Raw genomic sequence first — 14,502 nt, 5'->3', positions numbered from 1 at the left:
GTACTGTTGACGTTTGTTGACATTGTATGAGATCTTCAGTTCCTTGGCAATTTCTCGCATGGAATAGCCTTCATTTCTCAGAACAAGAATAGACTGACGAGTTTCAGAAGAAAGTTCTTTGTTTCTGGCCATTTTGAGCCTGAAATCGAACCCACAACTGCCGATGCTCCAGATACTCAACTCGTCCAGTTTTATTGCTTCTTTAATCAGTACAACAGTTTTCAGCTGTGCTAACATAATTGCAAAACGGTTTTCTAATGATCAATTAGCCTTTTAAAATGATATAATAGGATTAGTTAACACAACGTACCATTGGAACACAAGAGTGATGGCTGCTGATCATGGGCCTCTGTATGCTTATGTAGATATTCCATTTAAAAAATCAGCCGTTACCAGTTACAATAGTCATTTACAACATTAACAATGTCTACACTGTATTTCTGCTCCAGTTGATGTAATTTTAATGGACAGAAAATAATTAAATTTTTTCAAAAACAAGGACATTTCTAAGTGGCGGTAGTGTATATATACAGTATATATCTCACTAGTAAGATATGTACTCCGCCTACAGTATATAGAATTACCCATTCTTTGAAACGCAATCTTTTGCAATCTACCTTCATTTTTGACATGTATGAGATCTTTCTTTCCCAAAGGCATCCGAAGAAATAATCTCATATGAACCCGAGAATTATAGATCACCAGTAGAGATATACTCATATCTCACCAATGTTGGAGAACTTCACGACGGTGGGTGGCAAAAACACACTATGAATATGGTGATAAAGTCGTTCACGCGTTAAATACTGAATAGCTGTCCGATAAGGTTACGATCAATTCAATTCAGTCAGTTTAGCAAGTAAACAATTGAAATTCCAATTGTCCTCATTGAAAAGAAATGGCGGTAACAGGTTACTTAAAGCCTGACAGTAAAATGCTTTTTAAAACTAGTTGTAAGCATGTATGAGCCTTTATAATGTCTCATATCAATGCTTATAATATGTTATGTCTCTCTTGTGGTTTAGAAAACGGTTGGGACTACCACTCTGACAGAGGCATGCATCAGAGTGACTTGTTGGAAACTTCCTCACAAGAGAGTCACCTGACAGAGCTCCAGAGTGTCCATTCCCAACACCTCCTCCACCCCTATCGCTACCCCGATACCGACACCCTCCATCTGCCACTAGTAGACCCAGGACTGGGACCCCTAACCCTAACCTCACAGGTTAGTTCAACTCTAGTTGACCCAGGACTGGGACCCCTAACTCCACAGGTTAGTTAAACTCTAGTAGACCCAGGACTGGGATCCCAAACCCTAACCTCACAGGTTAGTCCAACTCTAGTAGACCCAGGACTGGGACCCCTAACCCTAACCCCACAGGTTAGTTCAACTCTAGTAGACCCAGGACTGGGACCCCTAACCCTAACCCCACAGGTTAGTTCAACTCTAGTTGACCCAGGACTGGGACCCTTACCCATCTCCCCACAGGTTAGTCCAACTCTAGTAGACCCAGGACTGGGACCCCTAACCCCACAGGTTAGTTCAACTCTAGTAGACCCAGGACTGGGACCCTTACCCATCTCCCCACATGTTAGTCCAACTCTAGTAGACCCAGGACTGGGACCCCTAACCCCACAGGTTAGTCCAACTCTAGTAGACCCAGGACTGGGACCCCTAACCCCACAGGTTAGTCCAACTCTAGTAGACCCAGGACTGGACCCCTAACCCCACAGGTTAGTTCAACTCTAGTAAACCCAGGACTGGAACCCCTAACCCCACAGGTTAGTCCAACTCTAGTAGACCCAGGAATGGGACCCCAAACCCCACGGTTTGTCCAACTCTAGTAGACCCAGGACTGGGACCCCTAACCCCACAGGTTAGTCCAACTCTAGTTGACCCAGGACTGGGAGCCCTAACCCCACAGGTTAGTTCAACTCTAGTAGACCCAGGACTGGGATCCCAAACCCTAACCCCACAGGTTAGTCCAACTCTAGTAGACCCAGGACTGGACCCCTAACCCTACAGGTTAGATCAACTCTAGTAGACCCAGGACTGGACCCCTAACCCCACAGGTTAGTTCAACTCTAGTAAACCCAGGACTGGAACCCCTAACCCCACAGGTTAGTCCAACTCTAGTAGACCCAGGAATGGGACCCCAAACCCCACGGTTTGTCCAACTCTAGTAGACCCAGGACTGGGACCCCTAACCCCACAGGTTAGTCCAACTCTAGTAGACCCAGGAATGGGACCCCTAACCCCACAGGTTAGTCCAACTCTAGTAGACCCAGGAATGGGACCCCAAACCCCACAGGTTAGATCAACTCTAGTAGACCCAGGACTGGACCCCTAACCTTACAGGTTAGATCAACTCTAGTAGACCCAGGACTGGACCCCTAACCCCACAGGTTAGTTCAACTCTAGTAAACCCAGGACTGGAACCCCTAACCCCACAGGTTAGTCCAACTCTAGTAGACCCAGGAATGGGACCCCAAACCCCACGGTTTGTCCAACTCTAGTAGACCCAGGAATGGGACCCCTAACCCCACAGGTTAGTCCAACTCTAGTAGACCCAGGAATGGGACCCCAAACCCCACGGTTTGTCCAACACTAGTAGACCCAGGAATGGGACCCCTAACCCCACAGGTTAGTCCAACTCTAGTAGACCCAGGAATGGGACCCTTACCCATCTCCCCACAGGTTAGTCCTACTCTGTCTCTGATTGTCTTGGCAACTTATGCTGTATGTATAATAAAATTAGCATTTCAGAGGAGAACAGTGTCAAAGTTGTGAAAAATATTTAATACGTATTCGCATAAAGCAACTCTGACAGATCTAACATGCAGCCCATGATGAAAGATTCCAATGTCTTTTATGGTATAGTGGTATACATGATTACTATCAACAATGTACAATATCTAGAGAGGTTAGTATAGTGGTATACATGATTACTATCAACAATGTACAATATCTAGAGAGGTTAGTAGAGTGGTATACATGATTACTATCAACAATGTACAATATCTAGAGAGGTTAGTAGAGTGGTATACATGATTACTATCAACAATGTACAATATCTAGAGAGGTTAGTAGAGTGGTATACATGATTACTATCAACAATGTACAATATCTAGAGAGGTTAGTAGAGTGGTATACATGATTACTATCAACAATGTACAATATCTAGAGAGGTTAGTAGAGTGGTATACATGATTACTATCAACAATGTACAATATCTAGAGAGGTTAGTAGAGTGGTATACATGATTACTATCAACAATGTACAATATCTAGAGAGGTCAGTATAGTGGTATACATGATTACTATCAACAATGTACAATATCTAGAGAGGTTAGTATAGTGGTATACATGATTACTATCAACAATGTACAATATCTAGAGAGGTTAGTAGAGTGGTATACATGATTACTATCAACAATGTACAATATCTAGAGAGGTTAGTATAGTGGTATACATGATTACTATCAACAATGTACAATATCTAGAGAGGTTAGTAGAGTGGTATACATGATTACTATCAACAATGTACAATATCTAGAGAGGTTAGTAGAGTGGTATACATGATTGCTTTTAACAATGTACAATATCTAGAGAGGTTAGTAGAGTGGTATACATGATTACTATCAACAATGTACAATATCTAGAGAGGTTAGTAGAGTGGTATACATGATTACTATATACAATGTACAATATCTAGAGAGGTTAGTAGAGTGGTATACATGATTACTATCAACAATGTACAATATCTAGAGAGGTTAGTAGAGTGGTATACATGATTACTATCAACAATGTACAATATCTAGAGAGGTTAGTAGAGTGGTATACATGATTACTATCAACAATGTACAATATCTAGAGAGGTTAGTATAGTGGTATACATGATTACTATCAACAATGTACAATATCTAGAGAGGTTAGTAGAGTGGTATACATGATTACTATCAACAATGTACAATATCTAGAGAGGTTAGTAGAGTGGTATACATGATTGCTTTTAACAATGTACAATATCTAGAGATGTTAGTATAGTGTTATACATGATTACTATCAACAATGTACAATATCTAGAGATAATACTCTCTGTATTGGAGAGGGAGTACAGAAAGGGGACTGGATGTTATGTGATAGTCTACACAGTTGTCTGTGCTGACAGTGGGTTGCTCAAAGATGCACTTTTTTCTGAGTGAGGGTACGTTTAGCCACGACCACTAGCCTTGCAGGGGAAAGAGCAGCAGAATAGTGCACACTCACCAATCGCTGGGCTGTGGATAGTCTAGGCTCCACCTCAGTTACTCAACCTCCTTATTGAGACATCATCTGAGGCACTGCAGTGAGTGGGGGAGGAAACCTGATCAAATACAACTGAGGCTATAGAAGAATGGATTTGGGGGCTATAGGAGAATGGCTTTGGAGGCTATAGAAGAATGGCTTTGGAGGCTATAAAAGAATGGCTTTGGAGGCTATAGGAGAATGGCTTTGGAGGCTATAGGAGAATGACTTTGGAGGCTATAGAAGAATGGCTTTGGAGGCTATAGAATAATGGCTTTGGGGGCTATAAAAGAATGGCTTTGGGGGCTATAGAAGAATGGCTTTGGAGGCTATAGGAGAATGGCTTTGGAGGCTATAGAAGAATGGCTTTGGAGGTTATAGAAGAATGGCTTTGGAGGCTATAGGAGAATGGCTTTAGAGGCTATAGGAGAATGGCTTTGGAGGCTATAGGAGAATGGCTTTGGAGGCTATAGAAGAAAGGCTTTGGAGGCTATAGAAGAATGGCTTTGGAGGCTATAGGAGAATGGCTTTGGAGGCTGTAGAAGAATGGCTTTGCATTTGTGATAAGAAGTGAATCCCCACAGAACGACGTAAGCATTTGGCCTGGACTTTTAAGGGTATTTTTCAGTTACGACTGTCTGTCCATTGTGCTTTTGGCAATTGCTTTTAGATTATATTTAGTTGACCTTCCGCTACTTCCTCTTTCAGTGAGATGCCGGCCCATTTTGTCATTTTCAAAGTAACACAATCCAACAGTCTCTCAGGCCAGTCTACTAAGCAACGGTTATTTATACAGGAGGCGTGTCGTTGATCACCAAATCACAGAGTAATAAAAGCAAACACAATACTAAGCCTAACAGAATTTACTCTGCATTGTTGGGCACGTAAGCAAGCATTTCAAGGTTAAGTCTACATCCGTTGTGTTCGGCGCATGTGACAAATACAATTTTATTTGAAATATTTCTATTTCAGTGGGCCTGCCTTGATAAAGAGGGTTTCCGTACTTTCATCCAGAACCTGTGCTCAAAATGGCTCCCCAATGTGTTATATGTCATATAGATGCTAAATAAAACATACAGTACAACCATCCATCAAATGATCTGTCCATTCTTCTCCACAGATGCCTTATTGCAGCCGTACAGTGTATTACCATCAGCAGGCTCCCGTGTCCCCTAGCCACTACTGCTCAGAGGAAGAGGGACCTGGGGGCCACAGCCCCACCCTGGAGGTGTCTGAGGGAGAGGAGGACTACAGAGACCATATCCCCTCTGGGGGAGACTCCAGTAAATCCTGAATAACTGACTGACTGATTGACTGTCTGACTGATTGACGGAGTGACTGACTGATTGACTGACTGATTGTCTGACTGATCTGGCTGACTGTCTGACTGACTAATTGTCTGACTGACTGACTGACGGATTGACTGACTAATTGTCTGACTGACTGATTGCCTGACTGATTGGCTGACTGACTGACTGACGGATTGACTGACTAATTGTCTGACTGACTGATTGACTGATCTGGCTGACTGACTGATCTGGCTGACTGATTGACTGATTGTCTGACTGACTGATTGTCTGACTGACTGATTGGCTGACTGACTGATTGACTGACTGACTGACTGATTGACTGACTCATTGTCTGACTGACTGATTGACTGACTGATTGACTGACTCATTGTCTGACTGATCTGGCTGACTGTCTGACTGACTAATTGTCTGACTGATTGACTGACTGACTGATTGACTGATCTGATTGCTGACTGATTGACTGATCTAATGGACTGACTAATTGTCTGACTGACTGATTGACTGACTGATTGACTGATCTGGCTAATCTGGCCCACTTCTGACCATAATTCTAACTGGGCCTGATACCTGGTAGATGTGGGCTGGATTTGGCCCATAATAGTTTTGTGGTCTGACTGTCCTATTCCCTACAGGGATCACTGTCAATGCAGAAGATTTACTATAATAATTATAATCCAAAAATAACCAACAATACATTTTGAGTATGGGCATGTGGAAACGAGTGGGTGTGTCAAAAGGAGTGGGCTGCAGCTAATTGGTCAGATATTACTGCTCTGACTAACCAATCTGTCTTTTAGCTAACCCTAAAACTTTCCCTAACCTTACCCTAATTATCCTAACCTGCTACATTAAGACAATTCCGACAAACTGTATACCATCTAGTCAAAACCTCTAACCTATAGCAGACTTTTGACACACTCACTGTAATTGGTCAGATATTACTGCTCTGCCTAACCAATCTGTCTTTTAGCTAACCCTAAAACTTTACCTAACCTTACCCTAATTATCCTAACCTGCTACATTAAGACAATTCCGACATAAACTGTATACCATCTAGTCAAAACCTCTAACCTATAGCAGAGCGCTTTTGACACACTCACTGTAATTGGTCAGATATTACTGCTCTGCCTAACCAATCTGTCTTTTAGCTAACCCTAAAACTTTACCTAACCTTACCCTAATTATCCTAACCTGCTACATTAAGACAATTCCGACATAAACTGTATACCATCTAGTCAAAACCTCTAACCTATAGCAGAGCGCTTTGACACACTCACTGTAATTGGTCAGATATTACTGCTCTGCCTAACCAATCTGTCTTTTAGCTAACCCTAAAACTTTTCCTAACCTTACCCTAATTATCCTAACCTGCTACATTAAGACAATTCTGACATAAACTGTATACCATCTAGTCAAAACCTCTAACCTATAGCAGAGCACTTTTGACACACTCACTCATTTCCACACGCCCACTAGTCCAGGGTGCAGGTACCCTTAGTTGAAAATGGAGAAATGATGAGAAAATGGAATCCCATATGAATTCCTTATCTCCAATATCCCAACGATATCTCCCTATCCAGGTAGCAAGAGGAAGATCAGGCTGTACCAGTTCCTCCTGGATCTGCTGAAGAAAGGAGACATGAAGGATAGCGTGTGGTGGGTGGAAAGAGAGAAAGGTATCTTCCAGTTCTCTTCTAAACACAAGGAGATTCTGGCCAATCGATGGGGCATGCAAAAAGGAAACAGGAAGAAGATGACCTACCAGAAGATGGCCAGGGCCCTGCGGAACTACGGCAAGACGGGAGAAATCAAAAAAGTCAAGAAGAAACTGACCTACCAGTTCAGTTCAGAGGTACTGAGGAAAGTCTCAACTACAGAGAGGAGGCACTTCCCTCACTAAGGATACCAGAGATTGTTTATGTAATGCCTCTTTATACAGGCTTTGGGTGTAGGTCTACCCTCACTGATATGTATTGCAAATAGGACAATCAAATCAAAAATCTAATTTGATTGGTCACATAAACATGTTTAACAGATGTTATTGCGGGTGTAGCTAAATGCTTGTGTTCTTAGCTCCAACAGTGCAGTAATATCTAACAATGACAAAAATACACACAAACCTAAAAGTTATAATGACTTTTCCCTGTTCACCCATGACTGCGTGGCCAAACACGACTCCAACACCATCATTAAGTTTTCTGATGACACAACAGTGGTAGGCCTGATCACCAACAACGATGAGACGGCCTATTGGGAGGAGGTCAGAGAACTGGCAGTGTTGTGCCAGGACAACAACCTCTCCCTCAATGTGAGCAAGACAAAGGAGCTGATCGTGGACTACAGGAAAGGGCGGGCCGAACAGGCCCCCATTAACATCGACGGGGCTGTAGTAGAGCGGGTCGAGTGTTTCAAGTTCCTTGGTGTCCACATCACCAACGAACTATCATGGTCCAAACACACCAAGACAGTCGTGAAGAGGGCAGGACAAAACCTTTTCCCCCTCAGTAGACTTAAAAGATTTGGCATGGGTCCCCAGATCCTCAAAAGGTTCTACAGCTGCACTATCAAGAGCATCCTGACCAGTTGCATCACCGCCTGATATGGCAACTGCTCGGCATCTGACCGTAAGGCGCTACAGAGGGTATTGCGAACGGCCCAGTACATCACTGTGGCCAAGCTTTCTGCCATCGAAGACCTATATAATAGGCGGTGTCAGAGGAAAGCCCATACAATTGTCAGAAACTCCAGTCCCCCAAGTTATAGACTGTTTTCTCTGCTGCTGCACGGCAAGCAGTACCGGAGCACCAAGTCTAGAACCAAAGTTGTCTACTCAACAACTTCTACCCCCAAGCCATTAGACTGCTGAACATTTTTTTTAAATCGCCACCGGACAATTTACATTGATACCCCCCCCGACTCGGTACCGGTGCCCCTGTATATAGCTGCGTTATTGTTATTCTTATTGTGTTACTTTTTATTATTACTTTTTATTTTAGTCTACCTGGTAAATATGTTATTCTTCTTGAACTGCACTGTTGGTTAAGGGCTTGTAAGTAAGCATTTCACGGTAAAGTCTACACTTGTTGTATTTTGACGCATGTGGCAAATAAAGTTTGATTTGATTTGACTGTCTACTGTAGTTCTATGTCATCACAATTAAAATGATACTCTAGAGAAAAATCAGGTAGCTGTAAAACGTGTTTATGTTTCGACTTAATTGAACATGTTGTCACATTCTGGGTTGCATCATCTTGCTCCTGACTCTCTATCTTTGGTGCTGTGAAGGAAAAAAGCAATCAACTATATGCTTTGCAAATGCTGCACTTCTTAGAAAATCAGTGAGTGGAATAGAAGATGGATCTTAACCCCAAACAATGGAAACACTAGTCTATCATGAGTATAGACAATGGAAACACTAGTCTATCATGAGTAAAGACAATGGAAACACTAATCTATCATGAGTATAGACAATGGAAACACTAGTCTATCATGAGTATAGACAATGGAAACACTAATCTATCATGAGTATAGACAATGGAAACACTAATCTATCATGAGTAAAGAATGGAAACACTAGTCTATCATGAGTATAGACAATGGAAACACTAGTCTATCATGAGTATAGACAATGGAAACACTAATCTATCCTAGTATAGACAATGGAAACACTAGTCTATCATGATTAAAGACAATGGAAACACTAGTCTATCATGAGTATAGACAATGGAAACACTAGTCTATCATGAGTATAGACAATGGAAACACTAGTCTATCATGAGTACAGAGAAACACTAATCTATCATGAGTATAGACAATGGAAACACTAGTGTATCATGAGTATAGACAATGGAAACACTAGTCTATCATGAGTAAAGAATGGAAACACTAGTCTATCATGAGTATAGACAATGGAAACACTAGTCTATCATGATTATAGACAATGGAAACACTAGTCTATCATGAGTAAAGAATGGAAACACTAGTCTATCATGAGTAAAGAATGGAAACACTAGTCTATCATGAGTATAGACAATGGAAACACTAGTCTATCATGAGTATAGACAATGGAAACACTAATCTATCATGAGTATAGACAATGGAAACACTAGTCTATCATGAGTATAGACAATGGAAACACTAATCTATCATGAGTATAAACAATGGAAACACTAGTCTATCATGAGTATAGACAATGGAAACACTAGTCTATCATGAGTATAGACAATGGAAACACTAGTGTATCATGAGTATAGACAATGGAAACACTAGTCTATCATGAGTATAGACAATGGAAACACTAGTCTATCATGAGTATAGACAATGGAAACCCTAATGTATCATGAGTAAAGAATGGAAACACTAGTCTATCATGAGTGTAGACAATGGAAACACTAGTCTATCATGAGTATAGACAATGGAAACACTATTCTATCATGAGTATAGACAATGGAAACACTAGTCTATCATGAGTAAAGAATGGAACCACTAGTCTAAGACAATGGAAACACTAGTCTATCATGAGTAAAGAATGGAAACACTAGTTCTATCATGAGTATAGGCAATGGAAACACTAGTCTATCATGAGTAAAGACAATGGAAACACTAGTCTATCATGAGAAAAGACAAGAAACACTAGATATCATGAGTAAAGACAATGGAAACACTAGTCTATCATGAGTAAAGACAATGGAAACACTAGTCTATCATGAGTATAGACAATGGAAACACTAGTCTATCATGAGTATAGACAATGGAAACACTAATCTATCATGAGTATAGACAATGGAAACACTAATCTATCATGAGTAAAGAATGGAAACACTAGTCTATCATGAGTAAAGACAATGGAAACACTAATCTATCATGAGTATAGACAATGGAAACACTAGTCTATCATGAGTATGAAACACAAATCTATCTTGAGTATAGACAATGTAAACAATAGTCTATCATGAGTATAGACAATGGAAACACTAGTCTATCATGATTAAAGACAATGGAAACACTAATCTATCATGAGTATAGACAATGGAAACACTTTATCATGAGTATAGACAATGGAAACACAAATCTATCATGAGTATAGACAATGTAAACAATAGTCTATCATGAGTTAAGACAATGGAAACACTAGTCTATTATAAGTATAAACAATGGAAACACTAGTCTATCATGAGTATAGACAATGGAAACCTAGTCTATCATAAGTATATACAATGGAAACACTAGTCTATCATGAGTAAAGAATGGAAACACTAGTCTATCATGTATAGACAATGGAAACACTAGTGTATCATGAGTAAAGACAATGGAAACACTAGTCTATCATGAATAAAGACAATGGAAACACTAGTCTATCATGAGTAAAGACAATGGAAACACTAGTCTATCATGAGTAAAGACAATGGAAACACTAGTCTAGTAGGGAGGACAATGGAAACACTAGTCTATCATGAGTAAAGAATGGAAACACTAGTCTATCATGAGTAAAGAATGGAAACACTAGTCTATCATGAGTAAAGAATGGAAACACTAGCCTATCATGAGGTCCAAACACTAGTCTATCAAGACAGTCTATCATGAGTAAAGATGGAAACACTAGTCTATCATGAGTAAAGACAATGGAAACACTAGTCTATCATAAGTATAGACAATTGAAACACTAGTCTATCATGAGTAAAGATTTGGCAATGGAAACACTAGTCTATCATGAGTAAAGACAATGGAAACACTAGTCTATCATGAGTATAGACAATGGAAACACTAGTTCTATCAAGTATAGACAATGGAAACACTAGATCATGAGTATAGACAATCACTAATCGCATGAGTATAGACAATGGAAACACTAATCTATCATGAGTAAAGAATGGAAACACTAGTCTATCATGAGTAAAGACAATGGAAACACTAATCTATCATGAGTATAGACAATGGAAACACTAGTACATCATGAGTATAGACAATGGAAACACAAATCTATCATGAGTATCGACAATGTAAACAATAGTCTATCATGAGTATAGACAATGGAAACACTAGTCTATCATGATTAAAGACAATGGAAACACTAATCTATCATGAGTATAGACAATGGAAACACAAATCTATCATGAGTATAGACAATGGAAACACTAATCTATCATGAGTATAGACAATGGAAACACTAGTCTATCATGAGTATAGACAATGTAAACAATAGTCTATCATGAGTATAGACAATGGAAACACTAGTCTATCATGATTAAAGACAATGGAAACACTAATCTATCATGAGTATAGACAATGGAAACACTAGTCTATCATGAGTAAAGACAATGGAAACACTAGTCTATCATGAGTAAAGACAATGGAAACACTAGTCTATCTAGACTAAAGACAATGGAAACACTAGTCTTTTAAAGAATGGAAACACAGTCTATCATGAGTAAAGAATGGAAACACTAGTCTATCATGAGTAAAGAATGGAAACACTAGCCTATCATGAGTAAAGAATGGAAACACTAGTCTATCATGAGTAAAGAATGGAAACACTAGTCTATTGAGTAAAGAATGGAAACATAGTCTATATTAAAGACAATGTTACTTTATTAACTTTTTATAGTCTAATTGAAACACTAGTCTATCATGAGTAAAGACAATGGAAACACTAGTCTATCATGAGTAAAGACAATGGAAACACTAGTCTATCATGAGTATAGACAATGGAAACACTAGTCTATCATGAGTATGACAATGGAAACACTAGTCTATCATGAGTATAGACAATGGAAACACTAATCTATCAAAGTATTGGAAACACTAATCTATCATTAAAGAATGGAAACACTAGTCTATCATGAGTAAAGACAATGGAAACACTAATCTATCATGAGTATAAAATGATACTATCATGAGTAAGATCAATGGAAACACAAATCTATCATGAGTATAGACAATGTAAACAATAGTTATCATGAGTATAGACAATGGAAACATAGTCTATCACATTCAATGGAAACACTAATCTATCATGAGTATGACAATGGAAACACAAATCTATCATGAGTATAGACAATGGAAACACTAATCTATCATGAGTATAGACAATGGAAACACTAGTCTATCATGAGTATAGACAATGGAAACACAAATCTATCATGAGTATAGACAATGTAAACAATAGTCTATCATGAGTTAAGACAATGGAAACACTAGTCTATTATAAGTATAAACAATGGAAACACTAGTCTATCATGAGTATAGACAATGGAAACACTAATCTATCATGAGTATAGACAATGGAAACACTAGTCTATCATGAGTATAGACAATGGAAACACTAGTCTATCATGAGTATAGACAATGGAAACACTAGTCTATCATGAGTATAGACAATGGAAACACTAGTCTATCATGAGTATAGACAATGGAAACACTAGTCTATCATGAGTATAGACAATGGAAACACTAGTCTATCATGAGTATAGACAATGGAAACACTAGTCTATCATGAGTAAAGAATGGAACCACTAGTCTATCATGAGTATAGACAATGGAAACACTAGTCTATCATGAGTAAAGAATGGAAACACTAGTCTATCATGAGTATACAATGGAAACACTAGTCTATCATGAGTAAAGACAATGGAAACACTAGTCTATCATGAGAAAAGACAATGGAAACACTAGTCTATCATGAGTAAAGACAATGGAAACACTAGTCTATCATGAGTAAAGACAATGGAAACACTAGTCTATCATGAGTATAGACAATGGAAACACTAGTCTATCATGAGTATAGACAATGGAAACACTAGTCTATCATGAGTATAGACAATGGAAACACTAATCTATCATGAGTAAAGAATGGAAACACTAGTCTATCATGAGTAAAGACAATGGAAACACTAATCTATCATGAGTATAGACAATGGAAACACTAGTCTATCATGAGTATAGACAATGGAAACACAAATCTATCATGAGTATAGACAATGTAAACAATAGTCTATCATGAGTATAGACAATGGAAACACTAGTCTATCATGATTAAAGACAATGGAAACACTAATCTATCATGAGTATAGACAATGGAAACACTAGTCTATCATGAGTATAGACAATGGAAACACAAATCTATCATGAGTATAGACAATGTAAACAATAGTCTATCATGAGTTAAGACAATGGAAACACTAGTCTATTATAAGTATAAACAATGGAAACACTAGTCTATCATGAGTATAGACAATGGAAACACTAGTCTATCATGAGTATATACAATGGAAACACTAGTCTATCATGAGTAAAGACAATGGAAACACTAGTCTATCTAGGGAGTAAAGACAATGGAAACACTAGTCTATCATGAGTAAAGAATGGAAACACTAGTCTATCATGAGTAAAGAATGGAAACACTAGTCTATCATGAGTAAAGAATGGAAACACTAGCCTATCATGAGTAAAGAATGGAAACACTAGTCTATCATGAGTAAACAATGGAAACACTAGTCTATCATGAGTATAGACAATGGAAACACTAATGTATCATGAGTAAAGACAATGGAAACACTAGTCTATCATGAATAAAGACAATGTAAACAATAGTCTATCATGAGTAAAGAATGGAAACACTAGTCTATCATGAGTATAGACAATGGAAACACTAGTGTATCATGAGTAAAGACAATGGAAACACTAGTCTATCATGAATAAAGACAATGGAAACACTAGTCTATCATGAGTAAAGACAATGGAAACACTAGTCTATCATGAGTAAAGACAATGGAAACACTAGTCTATCTAGGGAGTAAAGACAATGGAAACACTAGTCTATCATGAGTAAAGAATGGAAACACTAGTCTATCATGAGTAAAGAATGGAAACACTAGTTATCATGAGTAAAGAATGGAAACACTAGCCT

At 38.9% G+C, this 14,502-nt stretch overlaps 1 protein-coding gene across 1 annotated transcript in view; it reads left to right on the top strand.

Annotated features, from left to right (window-relative positions):
* The window catches only part of LOC135556735 (transcription factor PU.1-like), a 10,643-nt gene extending 1,914 nt beyond the window's left edge, over nt 1-8,729 (top strand). The window contains exons 2-5 of the mRNA XM_064990147.1: nt 657-750; nt 1,026-1,225; nt 5,408-5,570; nt 7,178-8,729. Of these exons, the coding sequence (XP_064846219.1) occupies nt 657-750; nt 1,026-1,225; nt 5,408-5,570; nt 7,178-7,497 (777 nt within the window). The 3' untranslated portion in view covers nt 7,498-8,729. The remainder of the gene's footprint in view (nt 1-656; nt 751-1,025; nt 1,226-5,407; nt 5,571-7,177) is intronic.
* The last annotated feature ends 5,773 nt before the right edge of the window (nt 8,730-14,502 follow it).

The sequence above is a fragment of the Oncorhynchus masou genome, chromosome 15 (genome assembly GCF_036934945.1).
Source record: "Oncorhynchus masou masou isolate Uvic2021 chromosome 15, UVic_Omas_1.1, whole genome shotgun sequence".
NCBI classification, from domain to species: Eukaryota; Metazoa; Chordata; class Actinopteri; order Salmoniformes; family Salmonidae; genus Oncorhynchus; species Oncorhynchus masou.
The sequence above is the reverse complement of the archived record's forward strand: the minus strand, read 5'-3'. Positions and strand labels throughout refer to the sequence as shown.